This window comes from Athene cunicularia, assembly GCF_003259725.1.
Source record: "Athene cunicularia isolate RWA chromosome 1 unlocalized genomic scaffold, athCun1 chr1_part1, whole genome shotgun sequence".
NCBI classification, from domain to species: domain Eukaryota; kingdom Metazoa; phylum Chordata; class Aves; order Strigiformes; family Strigidae; genus Athene; species Athene cunicularia.
In genome coordinates, this window is record NW_020799091.1 from 60128474 (window position 1) to 60150952 (window position 22479).

At 39.0% G+C, this 22479-nt stretch overlaps 1 protein-coding gene across 1 annotated transcript in view; it reads right to left on the minus strand.

Annotated features, from left to right (window-relative positions):
- Window positions 1-22479, minus strand: part of ARGLU1 (arginine and glutamate rich 1) — a 63670-nt gene that overhangs the window by 9379 nt on the left and 31812 nt on the right. Inside the window, exons 3-5 of the mRNA XM_026845747.1 lie at window positions 22253-22263; window positions 3252-3256; window positions 1709-1715 (exon numbers count right to left, since the gene is read on the minus strand). Of these exons, the coding sequence (XP_026701548.1) occupies window positions 1709-1715; window positions 3252-3256; window positions 22253-22263 (23 nt within the window). The remainder of the gene's footprint in view (window positions 1-1708; window positions 1716-3251; window positions 3257-22252; window positions 22264-22479) is intronic.

The following is a 22479-nucleotide window of genomic DNA, read 5'->3' on the forward strand; positions in this document are numbered from 1 at the left end:
AGGAGGGGGCCGTGTTGGAGCGGGAGCGGGAGCGAGACTCCCGGCGCCGGTTCCGCTTACTCTCCCGGGACTTGGAGCGCTTCCGCGCTCGCTCCTTCTCCCGGGAGCGGGACCGCGATCGGCTCCGGTTCTTCTTGTTGTGCTTAGAGCTCTTCGTGTGCTTGGAGCGGGACGAGCTCCGGCTGCGGGACCGGCCCATCCCGGCAGAAGAGAGGAGGAGGCCGCGCCGGCGACCGCCCGACCACCCCCGCCCCCTTCGCTAGCGGCGCCCGAAAGAGGTGCGAGGAGGTTCTGCACGCATCAGCACCGCCCGGGAGGGCCCCTTGTCCTCTCCCTTTCCACGGCTTCGCGCTGTGAGGAGAAGGAGCAGGCCCCGAAAGCAGGAGCAAGTCCGGACGCAGGCAAGATGGCGGCCCCAACAGAGCGGTGACTCTCCTCTTCCGCCCCACAATGCACTGCGCCGCACTCGAGCCGTGCGCTCCCCCGCCTTCGGCGTCGCGCCGGAGGAGCACGAAAGCGCTCGGTAATGTTCGCCAGCCAATAGCAAGCGCCGCTCGAGGAGGAAACCCCGGCAGGCAGCACTTCCCTCTGCGCATGCGCACAGCGGGTGCTTGGCGCGTCGCGCCGTGTCGGGGAGGTTGTTTAGGAGCGGGGTAGTTAAGGGTGCCCGGGTCGAGCTTTCGTCCGTGGGCCGGGAGCTGCTCTGCCCGGTGGCGTCTCCCGCAGCGGCGATGTACTTGTCGCGCCGTAGGCCCGTTTGCCGCTAGTGCAGCGGATGCTGGTCGCTCTTGGGCCCGGCCGCGGTGAGGGCAGCCTCCTGAAGAGCCCCAGGGGGTGTGGATATGGGGGGCGGCTTAGGAGAGGAAGGCCTGGGGGGCTTTGGGCGTTTGGAATCCCATCCAGCCTGGGAGGCTGCCTCGGGAAGCGTGCAGGGGTCAGGCAGGGGGTGCAGTGTCACCTGTGGGTGTTCCCCCAGTGGGCGCCCCCTCGGCCGGTTTCCCTGCGGTGCGCAGTCTGGGGAGCTGCGGCCTGCGCGAGCAGCCCCGCCTCCAGTGCCGCCCTACTCCACAGAGGAGAGATTGCCGTATTTTCCTTTAATTGACTGTTTTTCAGGCTTTGATTCTTCTTGGGTTTTTGTTTGTGTTTTGTTTTGACATAGGGGGCAGAAGGTATGTATCACTTAAGATTAAGAAGTTATGAAAAACAATTAAAGCCCTCAGTAAATTGTGAGCATTTTTTTTCCCTGAGCCCTCTATTGAACCACATAGTCACTGGGATCTTTTTCCTTGTACTGCTCTAAGGTGGCACAGTGAATGGCTGTTTTGACAGTATTTAGGGAGAGTTTACCTGTACATGTTATTGTCCTTTGTGAACAAATAGGCAAGTTGGCAAAGGAAGCATCTTCAGGGCGTGCAAAAGGTATGAACTAACAGTAGGCATCTCTCCGTGAGGTTTTTATCCCAGTTCTGCCATGTAATTGTTAGTCTTTTCTGCCATAACAAAATTTGCAGTTGATGTTATTCCTGATTCTAGGTGAATTGGCACAAGCTACAGATAGTTAAGCCTGCTTTTCCAGTGGAAATCAGCTCCTTTATGTCTTTCACAATTTGTGCTTTAAAAAAATATCTCTACATTTCTAGTATGTTTGTTTTGCAAAACATTCCTTTACTCACTGGAAAAAATCCAACTTCACCTGAAGGTCTTTTCATCGAACTCTATTGTTTGCCTTATTTTTCTTGAAGGAGGACTTTCTTATGTTGAAATTCAGACTTATTCTGACTAGTACCAAAAATAAATAAAGCATCTTTCTGACAGACCACTTTGCAAGTAACAGCAGAATAATTGTGAATCCTGCATGTGGGGAGTTCAAGAGTCACAGACCCTGAGCACCATTGTTCATCTCTAGCCTTGGGGAAGTTCATGTAACAGGTAATGAAGGAAGTTGACAATCAGTTCTTAGCTGCAGACCCCGTAGGTGAGTTTCCAGCTGTCATAATTTCTACAGCAACTGGGCTACAGTTGAATACTGGAGCTTTTAAATTCATATGATGCAACAGATTCTAGTTAAAAGTTATGTCATGATTTTATTAGTACTTTTCATATAGGATGTACAAAACCTGACCTGGAATGTAGAACAGAAAAAAAAAAAAGGACATCACTAATTGTTTTACAGTCATAAGTATAAATGAGTTTTTAAAATATTCACCATGAGTTTTCTCCTATTAACAGGACCTATATTTAGCACCTTGTCTGTCTGAAGAAGTATGATCTTGAATTGCAGAATTCTATTTCTGTTTGGTAGTACTGATTCTTCAGAGCTATAAAATGCAATATATAATATTTTACAAGAACAATCTATGATGATAGATTGTGTGGAATTAAGTTATATAATATGGTATAATTAAATATTTTTCCCAAATCCATTCTTATATTGCTCCATCTTGGCATTTTTTTTAAACTTCTGAATTAATAAGAGCACGAGCTTTTAATACCTGTACTAGGTTAAGGTCATTACTCAATTTACTTTGTTATTTATGAGGACTAAATTCTGGTACTTTTGGAAAAAGCTTGTATTCCTCTTATAAAAATACATTCCTGAGAGCTCACAAATTGGTAGAACAACATTCCTATCTATGATCTCTTTTTCACTTTGATGTTTGGTAGGGCTTTTTATCCTATCACTTTATTTTTCCTAGCTTAATAGTATTAAAAAATACTTGGGATTTTTTTTTTTTCTTTGAGATGTAATTACAATTGATAGAATTACAGTACCAAAAGGAAGTTTTAATGTTATAATTTTAAGAACCTCGTTTCATTAAATAATGTTTCCAGTTAATTGCAAAAGAAACTGGTAATTTCTCATGTCAGATCCCTTTCAAAATTTTCAGTATTACATTTGTGTATTTTTTAATGGATTAAATAATATTAGAGCTTTTTAGTTTTTATCACCTGTAAATGCCATGTTTTATTCATGGTTTGGTAGCCATACTTCATTTCTATGCACTAGTGGTTTTGCATTTTTTTTTTTCCATTTTAATATATATCAGTATATTAAAATGCATAATTTGCTTCTTAAAACAGTTGCCTTAGAGTTGGAAAACACCTTATTTGACAACCAAATGATAGCATAATTAAAGCACCTCACCCTTCTTTGCCTTGGCTGCTATCAACACATGAAATCTCTCAACCCGTAGGCATTTGGGGGGGTAGCCCTATGGACATACTGTGTTCTTATAATCTCCATATCATACCTGCTCTCACTTAGACCACCACTTTTGTCATTAGCTGGGTCAAGAGGAATCATGGGACATTAAAGGTGGATTACTTTGGTTTGTGTTAGTGTGGCACAGCTGGACGTAAGATCTTTGTAATAGGTCTAAAATGGAAGAACTCTGGAGGGTAAGCAGAGAAAGAAAGCAAGAGCATAATAGCATAAGGTGTTTGGTATATAATTTACAGTTGTCTGGCTCACAATAGTAAGAGGGCAGGAGTAGCACAGAAGAGCTAAATTCTTGTAAGGGTAAAAAAAAGTTGAAATCTGTGTTGGTTCTTTCAGAGTAGGTATTTCAGTCTGAGTTTATTACAAGGTCAGAAACAATGTTTGGTGTTTGGTTGGTTGGTTGCTTTTTTTTTTGAGTCAGTGCTGTGATTCATGTCACATAGATCACAGAAGCTATGCAGGTGTAGTTTTTTTTTTTTTTTTACACCTAATGCCAAGTTGTTTGTTCTGCTTGTGCATTTTCTGTCAGCTGCTTTGTTTCTCTTTTAGCAGTGCTATGGAGTTCTGAGCTACTAAGCTGCAGAGGTAGGGAGATGAGGTGTCTGGGAGACCAGCAGAACAGCTGTGAGGAAGGCATGGCAGGAGCATGGAACAGGCAGAAAGGGAAGTCTCTTTTCTCGGGCTTTGAAGAATAAGTCATTAAAACTGCTGCTGGTGCAAGGACTCCTTTGAAAAGGGGGGGAAAAAAGTTTAATTGAAAGAATAGGGAGGAAACCCTGTACAATGAGAAACTAAATAAATGGAATGGGTTTTCATATTGTACCTCTACAGAAAGGCTGGGTAAGTTGTATACAAAAGTATAGTTATTAACTAAAATACTCCTCTTTTCCATAGGCTCAGATGTTAATCATATCCTTGGAAAAGGAACAATATCAATTCTGCTGTTGAAAGTTATGTAATTTGGATATGAAAAAAAGGCACAGCTTGAGTAATTGGGAGTAGTATGTGGATATATGATAATCTAATTTTAAAACAGTATCTATTTTCATTCCCAAGTGGATTTTGTTTTAGAAAGTAAAATTGCCAAATCATAATCAACATGGGAATTTTAAAATAGCATTCATTATCAATGTCAGAGGATATTTTATAACTTTGTGTATATCCACTTACCACTCTTTTTAATGTTTGGAATACTTCTTTCTGCGGGGAAGAAGGGAAAAGGAATGTTCATTCGTGTCTTTAGTTCACATTGCATAGTCCATTTAGGCTCTAAACAAAAGCTCTTGAAGACTTAAAGTGGTGAATATAAGTTTTGATCACAACTTGAGATGCTGATCTGCAAGCTGTGTATCTATAGTGATATGCCTTTTTCTCAGTGAATGAGTTTTTTTAAAAATCATTGATATTATATGAAGTATGTATATTTAATATCTAAGTATTTGTATCTGGACCTAAGACTTGGTTCATTGAAGACTGACAGTAATAAAAGTCCAAACAACCTTCAACAGCTGAAGGATCATGGAGCTACTTTAACTCTGTAGGCATATTCTGAGCGTAACACTTCATAACAATTGCGGTGTTTGGAATGTGTAACTAGGGACGTAAACCAATCAGGAGTTAGTTGAGGTGTCATCTAAGCCTCATGAGGGAGTGATCCAATGCGAATGCTTGGATAATTCCTTTTAATAAAACAACAACAAACCAAACCAGAGTAGCAATGGACCCTGTTACTCCAAACCAGGTTGCCCATGATCCAGTTGTTAACATAGTGGTTAGACTAGTTGGACAAGCAAGAAAATCAGATTCAGGTGTGTCCTCATTTATATCAATGTATTTTCCAATCAGATTCAGGTGTGTCCTCATTTATATCAATGTATTTTCCTTCCCATGACAGTATGTTAATCACCAGGCCAGTGTCTAGGCTGGCGGAAGGTGAGAAGGGAGTTAGGGGCAAAGACACCTTCTGTTTCCTCAGTTGAAACCGAGCGGATTTTACAAAATACAAAATAAATGTGTTCAGATGCAGGAAGTAACATGGTTGTAACCTAATGACTGTGGTACTTTGGAAGGAGGGGAGCAAGTTACCCTGGAATTAAGTCTATTCAAAAGACTAGTTTTGAATTTTGTTAAATAGTCATGAGAAACAGGGCTAATCTTGAGAGCTAGAGCACAAAACTTGGCAGGTGCTGTAACTGCCTTGGTGTTGCATAACATGCCCCTCCCAAGGCAGTTATGTTCCAAAGGGGTGAGCCATGCTCAGGTCTTCAAAAGCTACTGTAGGCACAGCCCTCAGGAGAGGACTCCACTTTTTGGCTCCTAAACAGATGAAGATGCCACCCTTGCAGTGCTGACTCAGACACCTTGGCTTTAACAGGGCGACAGCCACACCTTCCTGTACAGCATTTCCGCTTGGCTTGGTGACTCCTAGTTAGCATGTGTATTTTATGAGTTCCTAATTCTTGTTTAATTTTGAAAACATACTTGGTTGAAGTACTGCCTGTGGAAATTTTATATCCAGAATACTTTGCATGTTTTGTTTGTAAACAGAATTTTTGCTGTTTTTTTTCCACCCTGATTTCTTTAAGCACACTGATATGTCTAACAGTGCTACTTTTTCTGTATGAATATGAAAATTGACTGGGAGTAATTACTTTTTTTTTTTTTAAAGTAGTCAAGAAGAAACTTGTTTATGATAGAAATAGGGTTGCAGGTATGGGAAAAGCATCCTACCTATACTTAAAAATTAAATCAATGCTACCACAATTAATGGGAATTGACCCTGAAGCATTTTTGAATGTTAACAGCTATTCTGTTAAAATTTTATCAAAAAAAGGTTGGATTAAACCTTTTTCTTCTTCCCACCATGCAAATTGATAAACTTTAATTTTAAATTTTGGACGTATTAATGGGCAGAAAATAGCAGTTATTACTTTTCTAAAATGTTTTGTTAAAAGGTCTAAGACAAATGTGCTGTCTATATGGGCAAGCCAGTTTAGCAGGAAGTCTTCAGAGTGCCAGATTCTGCTCCTGTGTTCATAAAAGTAGCACTTCATTTTGCAGGTTGATTCATTAATTCATTTCCCTGACTGGCTAGGTTGAAGGAATAAAGCATTTGGGCATGATGCAGTTTTATTATACAGTTTAACAGAAGCTCTCAGACTTTTTAAAAGTTTTTGTGAAAATCTTGTTAAAATAGTAAAAGTGAGAGACTATACTTGTAGAGGTCTTCCCTAATGATCTGAAGAGAAACAAAATACTGGAGAGAAAATAGCCATTTTTAAGTCCATCCTTCTAGGAGTTTTCATTAGAATGACTCTTCTCCACTCTTTTTCGAAGCTGTAGAAAGTGTTGTGGCATGTGTTGTTTGACTCTATTATTGTTACTCATGTCTTTTATTTCTAAATTATATCAGTGGTACTTGTCTGCAAATAATTTGATAATTTTTGAACTGCAGCGATAGCAATTGTGCAGGTCAAACTGAATTGAATTCTCATGAGTGATCTGGCTGACTTTGGTGTCCTAGCTAATGATCTGCCACAGAGCTGTAATCATAACCCTGACTTCAACAGTACTAGAACAGGGGCTGTCTTGATCGATCACAAAGCTCTGACGCTGGCTATCCTCAGCATGCATATCATCTAACCCATTGCTTACGTAGTGTAGTGCTGTGTTATACACAGCTATTCACTGTGTAGAGTCTGTGTACAGTGTATTTCATCTGCCATCAGCCCTGCTGTGCATTGATTTCAGAATGGGCTTAGAGCCTGGTTCCTTTGGGTCTGTGTCTAAAATGGCAATGTGTTATAGCAGGATAGGCTCTAAATTCATAGACTATCTAATGCCTATATGTACTTCTTTAGGGATACAGCTGGCATTAACGTCTATGTAGCTGCTGGTCATTGACAGTGTTTTGTGTTAGCATACAAATTTGAGAAAGTTGTTTTCAGGTTTCTATCACAGATGCTAAATTACTGAGATTATATCCCAAGAATTCATAATGTGGGAAACAAAGTAAATGTCAAAGGGAATGCACCAGTGTTTCTCCATTATCTCTTATTTGCATTATTACCAGGGTCTGAATGGATGAAGCATATCCTTGTATGGTTTAAACCATTGCAATGTATAGTATGGTGGTATATTTGTGTTTAGACAGTTTCTCTGTATTTTACTTTGTGTCCTGTTTTTGAAGATGGGGAAGCAGCTAAGCAAGAAGAAAAAAACCTGCCCATACCATGTTAAAACATTTAAAGAAATTCTATGTTAAATACCACTTTTTGAAGTCAGGCACTGCTGAGTGTGAATAAAGGTGGCAGAACATGGTTGTAGTAGAAGAACCAGTGAGTTAATCTACAGTAGCATTTCAGCTATGATAAAGGCTTGTGTTTTTGCTGTTGAAGCAAATCTCTTGAATATCAATTTGATTGCATTGGAGTGGTCTCAGACTAGGTAAACTGGAATTTTTTTTTTTATAAGACTTAAGTCTAAAATAAAAACTAAAATATGGTAGTTATTGTTTGAACATAAACTTTTTTTAGTGTGAGGGTTGCCCAGCATTGGTACAGATTGTCTGAAGAGGTTGTGGAGTCTCTATCATTGGAGATATTCTGGATGTGGTCCTGGGCAACTAGCTCTAGGTGACCCTGTTTGAGCAGGGCAGGTTGGACAAGATGTCTTCCAGAGGTCCCTTCTGGCCTGAACCATTCTGTGTTTCTGTGGATCAGATGATATTCTAGGACTCCTTCTGATATTGGGGTTTCAGTCTGCAGGACTGGTCTAGAGCTAATGCATGTCGCAAAAGCATGTAGCATGGGCATCCAGCTCTCAGCAGCCACTGTCTTGATTCACAGGCTTTCTATTGCAAACTACTGCTTGCTAATGCAGACATAGCCACTAACATCACATAGAGCTTAGTTAGCAAGTCCTTTGGTGTTAGCTTCTTTGCTCAGGAGCACATGGATATTGCGGAAAACACAGGCCAAAAGTTGGCACAACTACTTTGTATATTGGATCTATACAGACATTGCCCCTTAAGCTTTTTTTTTTTTTTTTTTTTTTTTTTTTTTTTTTTTTTTAGGCTAGAAGAGTGTGGCATTTGACTGCCAGCTTCTGATAGATAGGCATCAGGCCAATCTGAATGCATGTAGCATTGGAATATCTAGCCAATCTGAATTTGTAGACTTTCCAGCTAGTTGGTTGATGAGTTAGCATGCCCTAGACTCTCTTCCCCAGCTCCTTATTGGACAATCATGTATTCTTTCTTGCTTGCCAAAGGTAAGTAGAAGAAATGAGTGGGGGAAGGTAATACTGAGTTTGAATGACACAGGAGGCATGGGAAGAGATGAAAGTATTGCACTAGATAGTGGGGGAGGATGTATGTAGCTTAGTGTTGGTATGATGGAGGTTTGTCTGTACGCTGAAGTCCAGAGCTCCTGCAGTGTGTGTTAGGCAGTGAAGTGTACTGACATGCTCTGACTGTTCAAAACAGGACTCCCAGGGCAAAATGCCATCCATGCTTACTCACCCCACTGGATAGCATTGTCTGCAATTTTTCTCAAGCTGTTTCTACAGGTATTCAGTCTTGGTGGTGTAGAGTGACATGGAATTCTCTAAGTAGCTGTACTTCAGGAAAAGGTGACTTTGCTGCATCTGTATAAAAGTGCTGCTGCAAAGAGCAAATGTGAAAAAAAATCTGGAGCTTCCCTCAGGCGTGGAGCCAAGAGCAGACTTGCAGCTGATTGTGAGACATCTGTCATCAGCAGGGTTGCCAGTAGTGGAGCTGGGGGCTACAAATGAGTGTGACAGTAGTACATGATGACCTAGTGAAAGAAAAGGATTTTCTATGACAAGGGGTAGTAGTTCACAATAAGAAGGCAAAATAAACTATGTACCTGAAAGAGGATGATCAGGTGGGGCGTGTGGAAGGGTAACTAAAGAGGACAAAAAACACATCAAGAAATAAGCTGTGAGTGAGTAAGGTTGAGGACAGATAGTAAAATGCATGCATTGGTGAGAAAGGAATGAGTGTGGTGAGAAAAGTAGGAAGTGAAGAGGAAAAAAAACAAAGAATGAAGGATACAAAACCCCAGAAAACACTCGGTGCATCAAGGAAAGAAAAAAACCACAAAATGTATTTTCAGTACTAGTTTCCTATATGGTCTGTTGCTAACGTTGCCAGAATGAATGCTAAACAGTTTAAATGGAATAGTGTCTGAGATGAATTCTCTTTAGTTGTACGTCTCCTAGGAAAATGTGTGAGAACTGCTGATCTGTTAGTCTTGTTCAGATCACATGAATGTGAACACAGCATAGATTTGACTTGGTGTCCCCGTCTACAAATACAGAGGGGGAAAAAAATGGAAAGAGAAAGCCTCCCATGGGAAGAAAAGGAGTGATCCCATTATAAATGAGAGTCATACAACATCCCTTCTGGAGGCGTGTTGAAATTTCCCATGGGAGGAAGAAGAATAAACAAAGGTCGGTATTACTAATAAAAGAAAAATAGTTGGCATCCAAGGAAACAATTATTTGATTACAGTGTCCTGAAAAGCTAGCAACAGAAACAATACCAGTTAAAAGCAACAGCCCAAATACATATCACTTGCAACCCTACCTGTCATTACCAAGGATGTGTTTGCCTTACTGCTCTAAGAGCAGTGCTTTGCCAGCAAAATAAATATGCCCCGAGTTTTTGCCTTTGCTGCTTTACTCTTCTTATGACCACAGTGTTCCTGAGGGTTTTATTGTGTTTAACTTCATACTACTGTGAAGCAAGCAAGGAGTTGCTATTATCTCTGCTTCACAAATGAGAAGCAGAGCCTGCAGGAGAGCTGTACTTACAGCCAGACAGCATACGGTAGGCAAGGGAGTTTCCAAATCACAGGCTAGTAACTTTCTCTGCTCATTTTCTGTGGTGGCAGAAACAGTAATGGACTGTTAGTACTGGGAGGGCATGTATAATGTTTTTTCTTGAACAGGGGAGTTTACCTACTAGGAGCAAAGCTTGCTATTGCAAAAAAAAGATATCCCCAAATCATGACTTGAGCAATTTCAAGAAGAGATTCATATAGTCTTGAAAAAGACATTAATAAATATTTATATTTGTACAGCAGCCTATTTAAAATGGGTACAGTTTAATTTTGAGTTCAAACTGACAAAGCCTGTTAAGGCCAAATTGTAACAGGCATTATTTCTTAATAGAGGGATGTGTGGTGAGCTAGACAGAAGGAAGCTGTGCAGTGCTCTGGTCGTGTTTCCAGTCCGCCTGACAATGCAGTCATAGCTCTGACCTTGCACTTCCTCAGAGGTAACCTCACTGAATGGCACCATCTAGTTTAGCTTTGTCACAGTGCTAACAGTTGTTCTGCATTCACAGTGATCTTACTTTTATTAGCAGCTGAACTGTGGGATGGTTTGTTCCTAGTTCACTGGGGGCAATGTAGAAAACGCTGTGCTGTGGCAAGTAGCTGTGCTGTGGCAAGTCACTTTCTTAAGCCTGAGTGCATGCTGAAAGTGATCTAGAGGCAGTACTCTGATAAGAGTCCATGCTGATGCTGTTGGGAAGGGTTAGCCGGTGTAACAGAAGCTCAGTCCTCTTCTGGTCAGTGAATGGAAGGGCATTGGATGTTCCCAACGCACCAATTACTGCCCTTCTCTAAGGGCTGTAGCACACTGCTTTTCATCTGCAGGAAGACAAAGCCATTTGGCTAGATGATCTTTCCTGATATTTTTTTTTTCCAGTGATGTCCGTTTCTTACAATAGATATTAGCATTAGGGCAGGTCTGCAAGAGTTTTAGGGTCTTTTCCTTTGCTCTTTTTACTACATCTTTGAGTTTTTTTCTTTTGTCTCCTTTGCACCTACTTTTGGTATCATTACCCTCTAAATGAGATCAGTCTTAGGATTGTTACTTCCTGTTAGTTACCTCGGAGAACTTTGAATTCGTGAGGTTTTTTGTTACAAAAAACATTATAAAACTGAATAGTGGTTACAAGCAGAATTAGCTTTTTGAACCTATTTGCAGCATAGGAGCGAAGAACACACACCATGTAAATTATAATAATAATAATAATAAATTTTTTTTATTATGCTTGTAACTTTTAAAGTATTTTAATATTAGATATATTTTCCTGATTGAAAGAAAGCCAAACAGCTGATAGCTGAAGACTGACTGGTCATTGGCAGGGACCATTTCATATGTCTGTGTATGAAACCGAATGTGCTTCGTTCTGTAGTGTTAATTCATGACAGGAATTTACACTACAATTTAAGGTAACTGCTCTTATTTCTGACATAGCTCTGCAAAGTGAGATATCAATAGTGTTTTCCAAAGGGGTTGTAAATTTATCCTTTGTTAGACATTTGTATGCAGCTATTTTAAATCACACAATCATCTAGGTTGGAAAAGACATTGAAGATCATCCAGTCCAACCATTGACCTAGCACTGACCATTCTCAACTACACCATATTCCTCAGCGCTATGTCAGCCTGACTCTTAAACACCTCCAGGGATGGGGACTCCACCACCTCCCTGGGCAGCCCATTCCAACACCTAACAACCCCTTCTGGAAAAAAATGCTCCCTAATATCCAGTCTAAACCTTCCCTGATTCAACTTGAGGCCATTCCCTCTTGTCCTATTGCTTGTTACTTGGTTAAAGAAACTCATCCCCAGTTCTCTGCAACCTCCTTTCAGGTAGATGTAGAGGGTGATGAGGTCTCCCCTCAGCCTTCTCCGGACTAAACAACCCCAGTTCCCTCAGCTGCTCCTTGGACAACATGTGTTCCAGCCCTTCACCAGATTTGTTGCCCTTCTTTGGACACGCCCAAGTAATTCAGGGGCCCAAAACAGTCATCGAGGTGCAGCCTCACCAGTGCCGAGGACAGGGGTCAGATCCCTTCCCTGTCCCTGCTGGCCACGCTATTGCTGACACAAGCCAGGATGCCATTGGCCTTCTTGGCCACCTGGGCACACTGCTGGCTCCTGTTCAGCCGGGTGTCAATCAACCCCCCCAGGTCCCTCTCTGACTGGCAGCTCTCCAGTCACTCCTCCCCAAGCCTGTAGCGCTGCTGGGGGTTGTTGTGGCCCAAGGGCAGCCCCCGGCATTTGGCCTTATGGAAACTCCTCCAGTTGGGCTCAGCCCATGGCTCCAGCCTGTCCAGGTCTCCTGATACCAGCCTCCTGAATTAGTATAAAAGCAGTCAGCTCAAATATGTTGTTTTAAACAGTGATCTGAAAACAGCATGTAGAAGTGAGAATTCCTGAAATATATTCATTCCCTTTTCAGTGGCTTGTTTGTAAGAAAAAAACAGCCACATTTTAGTTTCCTCTTTTGGTTTCCCTCTGTGGAAAGTGGTGATAACAATCTTCTCAGTCTCTTTACAATTCTGAGATGTGGAAGGAACATGGAAGCAAATAATTCAAATATTTTATAATACTGCTATACACAGTTTAGGGGGTTTTTTTTTGTCCATAAAGTATACTTGAACATCTATTTTCTTCTTGTCTGTTTGAAGATGGGATAAAGACTTTTCCCTATAAGCAGGTACTTTGTGTAACACTTCTGAATTGAAAAGACCTTTATAAGTGCTCTAGATAGTCTCATGGAGGTTGGCAAAATGTATTGCACTAATGCTTGTGGATGTTGGATGGTGGTCTAACTGTGTGCGTTAAAGATGAATGCCAACATGATTATATAAATATTACATTAGCATGCCCTTCTAAAAAAAGCCTGAAAGACACCCTTGGATTGCCCTACTCTAGAATTCATAAGTGAGTACGGCTAAAATAGGAATAGCCTAAATAAGTATGTATTTACATATGTGCTCAGAGCTCTGACGTGGGTACTTTGTACACAAGATGCTTGACAGTCGGTTAGTGATTTTAGGTGCCAGTAGATGGCACTGGAGAGCACATTCCCCGGTTCCGCAGTTTGTAGGCTCAATAACCACGGTGTGGTTGTCATGACTGATTCCTGGCTGAAGTTCTTTGCATGGTGTTCTTAATGAAAGTTAAATGTGTTTGAAGCCCACAGATAAAATGGGGCCTGGGGAACCTGTATTTCAAAACTGTTAGCCTGTGAATTGTACTTTTTTTTTTTCTAATGAAGGTCACCAGCTTCATGCCTGTTCTCAACACTTGTCTTGCTTGTGCAGTTTTTCCAAAGCATAGACAATTTTAAATGAACATGTCTATTTGAATATATAAAAGGCTGCAATGAGAAGAATTGGAATGGTACAATTAGAGGAACCCTGCTTCCCATTCTGAACAAAAGCAGTGTTGACAAAATCTACAGGAGCAGGTCAACCCTTGTTGAACAACATTCCATTTCCTGTTTCATGAGCACTACACTAAAGGCAGTCCCTTGCCTTTGATGGAAATAAACACACTGTTTGTCCGTCTCAGTGGAAGCAAAATCCTTGAATGAGCCTAAAGTTCCCCTTTATAAGAAAGCAATCCTCAGTGACTAGTCTGACACCTATTATTACTGGTTTGTCAAAGCCTCTGCTCATTCCATATGGATAATGGACTCTGCCCTTAACATAATTATTAGTCTAGACTGGAGGCATATCAGGTTAATGCTTCCACAGAGAGGGGTTTTCCCCTTTAAAAACAGATGGTGGCTTGAATCATGGGACTAAATCTGGAAAGTGGTCCTAAAAAGACCATGATTTTGTCCCTTGGGCAAAGATAAGTATACTGGGAACCACTTACAGAGAAGGAAAAAGTATGAATCAGAAATAAACTGTTTGACTCCCTGTGAAAAGGGTCTAGTGACAAAATCTTGAGAACAGCATAGGCCAAAGGTATTTTACGTTAACTGTTTTATTTAATATTTGGTCTTGGCCTACAGCTCTACAGAAATTACTGTACCCAAATATTGATTTATTGGAGTGTCAGACAGTACCTTTTGCTAAACTGTAATGAAAACCGTGCATGATTTGATTAGATTGCTATTTCTCCAGCTCGTATCAGATAGATAATCTGAAACAAATGCCTTCAATTTACCCTGAAAAGAGAAAATTAACTTTGCAGTGATATTTTGGCTATGGTGACCTCTTGAAAGAGTGGTAAAAAAAAAAAAAAAAAAAAAAAAAAAAAAAAGCAGAGTATAATTCATGCCTTATTAGTACATCTTATAATACATCTTCACTCATGATTTACAATAATTCCTGCTTCAAAGCTATTCTCGGAAGTCAGGAAATTTGCAAGATAGGGATTTCTGTGCCTATATCTGTACTGAGCTGAAAAGCTGGGAGAGGTGGTCATTCATTTTTGGTTACGGAAACAGAGTTTATCAAAAAAAGCTTCAGGTTCTTACAGAGTGTTTGTGAGCATTTATGTGTCTAGCTAGAATGGTGAAGTAAAGACTTGGTCAGCATTTCCATTAGGAACCTTCATTTTCAGTGTTTCGTATTAGTAACAGTCCCTAAAATTTCTTTCCAAGTGGAAACTTGGCATGTAATTTCTCAGTCCAATTATTTTTTTATAAATTTTAAGACAAATCAGTTTATCCATTTTTAAGTTTTATGGGAGAACCTTTTTTTTTTTTTATGGGTTCAGATGCTTTATTACATTCCTGTAACTGTAGGAATTCATTAAAAAGAATTCTTTATTAAAGGGAAAGTTTTCAATACATACTGTAAATGGTTTTTGTGTTTTGTTTGTTTTTTTCTAAATGAGAAAGTAGCTACAGTGAACCTTGTCTTATTTATCATATAACATTTTTTCACATAAACAGATTGGCTTATTATAGACTGCTTGGTACTCTCCTGTCAGTGATCTGTAAATAAAGGGCTTCATTAAGTGTGTGAGAATTAAGTCTTCAATTAGGCCTATGCTATGTCTTTGAAGTTAGGCTAAGCTCAGATAACAAATTGCAGTGTTATCTAATTTAGACCTTTTTTTCAAGATAAAATCCAGGATATTTTTTTTTCCTTGATTTACCTAGCTGGCATCCCTTCTCAGTGCCTGTCAAAATTAAACTTGCCTAGTTAAACTAAGTTAAAGATTATTAACCCACACCTTCATGAGGGAAAAAAAGTGAGGTTAGCTCATGTGTGGAGCAACTCAGAACTGGTCTTGAATTGTTTTCTTAATTTAAATAAACTTTCTTCTAATAGACAGTAACAGAATGTAACAGAAATTGCTTTAATAATCTAAATTTCTTTTAAACTCTATTTCAAGAGAAATAGAGTGTGTTTTTAAGGGTGTTTTCTGTCACTGAAACCTGGTGTAGGATTAGATCCTTATAAATAAAAAAAAATGCAATAATTCTATGTACTTGGGTATATCAGCTTTATACTTGCTAATAGTTACATATAAAATATTTTAAGACATTAACAAGGTAAAAAAAAAATCTAAAAACTGATACTCCACATAAAGCCTAGAAATTGTCAAGTGAAGTGGAGTATCATCCTACTTGCTGGACATGGTTCTTTGTATGATAAATCCCCTCCTAAGCAATACCTCCACAGCATTAATGTTAGAGCAGAACAACTGGGAAGTTAACAATTCACAGAAATAAGCACTTTTCCCTTTATTGTCCACACATTTGAATCCACAATTCTCTGAAAAGCCTGTTAACTTCCTTGATGAAGTAGTAACTTCATCATTGGGTTAAAGTAATTTTTATTTATAGAAACAAAGTATATTTGTAATGACAGATAGGTCTGTAGATACAAGAGCATATTTAAAGTCCCTAGACCTTTTTCCTGATCAGAGCGTTTTCTTTGCCCATGTGATTTCTGTACTTCATTTTAATAATGAATGATAATGTTAGCAGCAATGACGATGAAAATCATAATGGATCTTAATAAAAATGCAATGTCTCACTTCACAAAAACATTTGAAAACAAGTGTATTCAGTGAACACTGTAGTCTGATACTCTGTTTTATAGTACATATCTTTTAAATACACCTAAATCCTTGTGAAATGGGGAAAGTTAAACATAAGATGGGTCTCAAAGACAAGTATGATGATTGGCTGGGCTGGTCAGCTGTCTTTATAGCTGATGTTAATAGACTCTGTAGGTACAAAGACCTAGGAGAACAGCATTTTGAATGCTCCTACTTATCAGATTCTTGCAGAGACCAAAGTTTACCATTGATCCAAGGTGATTCTGCTCTGGTCTAATGTCAGCAAAACACCTGTGGTAAGTTTAATGACTCCAGCAGTACTACTTAAGATGCTGGAGTTAACTGTTCCAGTTGCATTATGGCTATTATCATTGTCATCATTGTGAAGAGTTCAAATTGAGGCCCAGGCTGAGTAATCCTGTACAGTTCCAGGGAAGATATTGCAGGTGAGTGTGTGTCTTATCATTCTGTGGCTGTGAGCATCAATGTTTCCTCTTCTGTTCCTCCAGCCACCCTCTTTTTCCTTGTATATGTAATTAGGTTAGGCTGCCATAGTAGAAAATGAAGCCAACAATCTTGGGTTTAGGCAAGGCAGAGGCTGTTTTTACTAATTCAGACCCAAAGAATATATTTTGCATAGCATCAGAGGGGTACACCACTCATCCTGGAACCCTGGAACTTTTTCCTTGATCTTCAGTAAAATTTTCCTTTAGGTGAAATGTTTGTAGTACCTTGTCTTGACAGCATCATTATAACATCATTTAAACCCTAAGTGAGCAGGACCTCTTCTGGCTCTGTGGTAACTGCATTCCTGAACATTCTCCTGGCCATTGCAGCCTTAATGCAAAGGAAAGAGTGAGAATTTTTGTGGTGATTGACATCATGAAAGGATCATCTCCCTGGGGCAGTGACTGTGGGTGACTCACTGTTGGCATTCTCTGATGGGTTGCGAATATGTATAATAATAGAGCTCTATGAGGGAAGACACTTTCTTGCACTGTGTTACTGTGTCAGGCCATGAGGGTTTCATATTTTCTTGGGTAACCTTACAGCAGTATCTCTGAACTGGCAAACCGTGGTGGAAACAGAGTTATTCTAGTGAAGCGATTCCCTCATTTGTAAAAAAATTAGAAGAATACAGTGTAGCTGGAAATATTCGGTATTTTATGTAATGACTGCCTTTAATAACAATTGTAATGTAAAGCATGTAACTTTAAAAAAAATCTGTGAGAATCACACTGATTTTTTTAGGAAGTCGTATAAGAACAGGAGCGTATGAAACATCACAGAGTAGTTCATTATACCAAAATTGGTTCTTGGCAGTTGTCTTAATTAAGGGAGTTTGTTGTTTCTGAGGATGCCATTTTAGAAATGTTTATTGCAATATGATAACCTGCACAAGAAATGAAACCTTTCTGTGGCATGGCTGTTGTAGCTACTATTGTACTGCTGGTGGTAAAAAGATGACGAAGCATTTTTCATGAAATCATTTTGGTTTTGTAATAAAACAAAATTATAGTGATTTCATAGCCCTGATTTAGAATTTAAGATTAATTAATTAATTGGTTTTGGTTTATTGGGATGTACCCTAATGTATGTATCCTATATGAGTAATGCATCATAATAAAACTTAAAATTTAAATATTTCTGAACAATTTTGGGGTTCTTTTGTTTTGTTCTTGTTTTTTTTTGTATTAGATAATTGATGTGTAGCTTAGGAGATTTAACTGTTACTTTAGTCATAGTTTTGAACTTTGAGTGGAAGAATTCTCATCTAACTTTAGGGGTCAATTAAGTCCTCTAAATAGCTGATGAGAAGAGATGGATACCTGCTGCAGTCCTACCCTAGGAAGTGTATGGCAGTGTAAGGGGAAACCATTATTGCTGGCAGCTGCATTTCTTTTGCCTGGGAGGGTTGATGTCTACACAGCTGCCTTGAGCAACATCTTAAGTTGACATTTGAATTCCTCAATTGTACAGAAATCGGGACCAGTTTAAAAAGTGCAGATTTTAAAAATAAAAAATATTTGGCTCTGGTTTTTGTTGTTTGGGGTTGTTTTGTTTTGTTGGGTTTTTTTGTTTGTTTGTTTTTCTTGAATGTGTAGAGTTTATTTTTTAAATGTTTCTTAGAAGTTTCATGGAATAGAACTTTCCAAAATTAAACCTGAGGGGTGTAATATCATCACAAACACTGGGGGTTAAGTTTTTAAGAAAATTATATTAAATATCCCATGAATCATGATGAAATTGTGAAGACTGTACTGGTTGGCAGAAACAGCTTTTTGATTCACCATATAAATATGACATGTTATTTTTTTGTCCTCATTGCTATCATTCTTACTGATGCTAGTGGTGTTCTCATTGCTAGTAGTAACGCATCATTGCAGACCTTATTAAGTTCAAGGGCAGTTGGACTTCTCTTTTTTTGTGACTGATCCTGCAAGAAGAGATCTCGTCTTGTGAAAAAAATGCCCTCTATGTGCTAAGTTTTTTGTTGATTGGGGAAATTTTTTTTCTTTGTCACGCCCCAAAAATACCTGTTTTGAAACCTTTAAAAGCTCCGTAGAGTTGTAATGTACAAGTTAACTGTACTTAAGTTTTTTTTGTTGGGCTTGCTGTATAAAAAAATGTTGCCTGTTTTCCATCCATAACAGAATCTAAAGGGAATTGGCTAATAAATAAGTACATTAAATGTATCAGCAGTATAGTATGCAAAACAGTTAAACCAACTCCTATGGAGCTTGAAAGCCTGACTGAAAAGATTACCTAAAACATCTCCGAAGGTTTTTTTTTTTCACTTCATAAGTATTGTAAGGACATCTTCAGTACTAAAGCTGAGAAGCTGTATCACTGTTGCTGAACTATAACACAATTAATTTATGCTTTATGACATTATTTTTAAGTGCACATCTTGGAAAAGCTAACTTTAAAAACAAAACAAAAGAAATGCAGTAAAAGTTCACATCCAGTGTTGTCACCAGAGTTGAGGGTCTAGTCTAGGTTAACTTCTACTCATGGGAAATGATCTGCAGGGAATAGAGCTTTATCTCGATGTCCTTACCAGTACAGCTTTTTACTGTTTCCTTTATTTGCGTGGAAAGCTATGACATGAACTACCTGGCAGGTTCAGTTTTGACTGTTGTTTTATGATTGGAATTGGTAGAGGAAATGTCTAGTGTCCTTGTTCTGGATCTATGCAACTTCAGGTGATAATGAATTTGTCATTGATTTATTCCTGTGGTGGATGGTGCATACTGGAGCCACAACTGTCCAGAGAGGGAATGCTGTGCCTTCCAATTTCACTTGAGTTGTATCTTGAGGAAGCCACCAAAGTTAGAACAGATGTGAAACTCCTCTGAGGGGTTTTCCTCAGAATTATGTATCTCCAGAGGCAAAGCTTTGTAAGAAAATTTTCACACAGGACCTATAATAAATCTCATCCTGTAGATTTTATGAGGGAAAAGGGCAAACCAGTCCAAATCTGGTAATATCTCTGCCACTTTTTTTCCCCAAATAACCCTAGTGTTTGATGACTTGAACTACAAAAAGAGAGTTGACAAGCAAATTAAAGTCAAATAACATCACAGTTCTGTAAAAAACCAACCATGGGCCAAATGACTTTTCTTTGTATCATGTTCCTGTCCTTATTCAGAAGGAAGAGTGGCTTTCGCCAAGAAATATTTACCAGTTGGGAGGGTATAGAAGACTGGAAGGCTCTTTTGTTACCCTTTTTTACAGTTCTTTATGGAAGGTGTGAAGGGCTCATTTGATAGTGTTTGTGCTATGTTAATTTTTGTTTGTTTCTGGAGGTGGAGGCAAGAGTAGACATTTCTTTAATACTGCTGTGGTTGTCTTTCTTGCTGTGCTAGCCTTTAAATCTCTATTCCCTTATGGCACTGTATGTGGAACATGAAATTCATGTCTTAATATGCTTCCATATCCTCTTTTTGCCATTGCACTCAGAATCAAATAAAATTAATGATTTTTACCCTTTCATATTTAACTTTCTTGTAGATTTACATGGGCAGAATCAGAGGATTTCTTTACTTCCAGGGTTGAAATTTGCTGTTGCACTGAATGAAAATGAAATTGTTTTCCTTCATCTGTTTGCAGAAAACAAATAAAGACAGGGATGTCAAATCTGAACACACACAATTTCCATTCTTATTTATTAAGACCTGAGTGCATGGCTTGCTTTACATGGTAATGGAGTTAATTAAGAATTTGACTATTAAATGTAAATCATTTCTTCCCATTAGGTGTTTGTCTGCCACTGAACTTTGGGTATAGTAGTACAGTGGCAGCCAGCACTGCTTTTTTTTGGTAAGGATGCTATGGTGGGAGAGTCACCAGTGCTCAGGAAGTTAGTCTGACAACATGGTCTAGTCTTACCATGGGACAGTCTGGTGGGCTGTGCTGCACCATTCTAAATCAGAAAGATGAGTGCTACTAATGCCTTGCCTTTCTTGTGGCACAGAAATTAAATGAAATGTATGTATTTTTTTTGCTTTTATGTTCTGTTTATGTCCAGTATGTGCTATTGTCCAAGTTGTAGCATAGCTTGGTGCTACCTGATGTATGATATTTAAGAAAAGCCTACTTTGGATTGCTATCTGTATAATTCTCTAAGGTAAAAGCTCTTTTTGATTATTTTTTTTTCCCTAGTAATATATTTTCACTGTGCATTTCAAACAGTGATGAACAATAGATCTGATTACTCCACACAGGCTGTATCCCTTCAGAATGTATTATCTCAACAGGGACTCAGAGTGAAAAGAAAGCTATTTCCTTGTTTTCTAGCAATAAGTCAATGGACTCTTAAGAGGACAAGCTTCGCCACAGATGCAATTCTTAGGCTATGAGCAAGCAGAAGATAAAAGAGATCAAAAGCTTCAAATTCTGGTGAGGAGGTTGGGAAAGCTGCTGTTAGCAAGGGCCAAAAGCTATAGCAACACAACTATTCTCTAAGAAGTGAAAACTTAAAAGCAACTTTTAAAATGTGTATCAAACAAAATCTAGTGTATGTTCTCTGTGGACAAAGGAACATATGCAGGCTCACCACTTTCTATCTCTCAGTGAAAAGTAAACAAAAATCTTGTTTGATTGGTCTCTTTTGTATTCGCCTACTTACATAGAAGACAGTGGGGGAAGGAGAAGGTTAGAAGCTGGAAGGACTGTGCTCAGCAAAACTGTTTTTATTGTTCAGGGAGCTGAGTTTTAACTGCTGGGTTGAATTAGTATATAAAATATAGCTTTGCAACAACTTATCTTTTATTAGAGAATTATATTACATTTGATCACAGTTCTCTTTTTAAGGATTCACAACTTTAGCTGACCTAAACAGCAACGGAAGCTGAGGGACACCACTAAATTATCCCCGGTACTAAAGCAGCATTAAGGCTGTCATTTGAAGTATCTCATCTATCTTTCTTGCTGTACATAAAAGCATTTACTGCAGAGGACTTTGAGGTTTGTTACATTAACAAACACATTAAGTTCTGAAGATGAAATCTATCTTCCTAAAAACATAAAAGTAATTATGTAATTCATTTACATTTAGATATGCAATCATATATAATTTGTGAGTCCTTATAGACTTCTGTGCCTTTTGTACAAAAGCAGGTGGTTGTTACATATGCCCAGGAGATGCAATTCTCATCAGTGGACTATATGCTGGAATTCAGAGATACCACCTCTCACACTGTTGTTGTAGGCAGCATTAGGAATAAAATCTTTTAGTGAAATGACAACACAGAAGAATTATATGGTTGTGACATTTTATTCTCTCGAATTTTAGTTACAGTCTTGTTTTCTCGGGGAGCAGTGTTGACAGGTCATTTTCCATTCTGTACAAAGTAACGGTGGAAACTACTGTGCCTCTGAGATCCTCAATTTGGAGGGAAAGCTCAATTAATTACCTTTTCCCATTGAGGGAAAATTCTTCCCAGTTAATTGCAGAGTTTAGGCATTGGTGGTTGTTTGTGGGAAGAGATTTAGTCTCCAAGATAGTTATATGAGAATGTTACCAGAGGTTTCCCAAGAACTTCTGCATTTTGTACACAGAGTGGGAGAGATAGCTGTAAAATATTAATTAGGACTCTAAATCCATTATGCTTTTTCTTTTTTTATTTGAACTGGATTAGGTGATGCTGCATTTTTTTCACCCTTTTTGCACACTTTTCCTCCTCCTAACAAAATACTTTATAGCTGTGTTTCCTGAAACACTTGTAAAGCCTATGCATGTACAGATACAGATGCCCAAAGTCTTGAGTAGAATTTGGTAAATACATGTAAGAATATTTTTTTTTCACTCTTACATATACATGCATTCACCTAAACCAGATTGCATTATTATATGAGACTGAGTATCACTTTCTCAGGTCGCAATATATTTTGTTGATTAG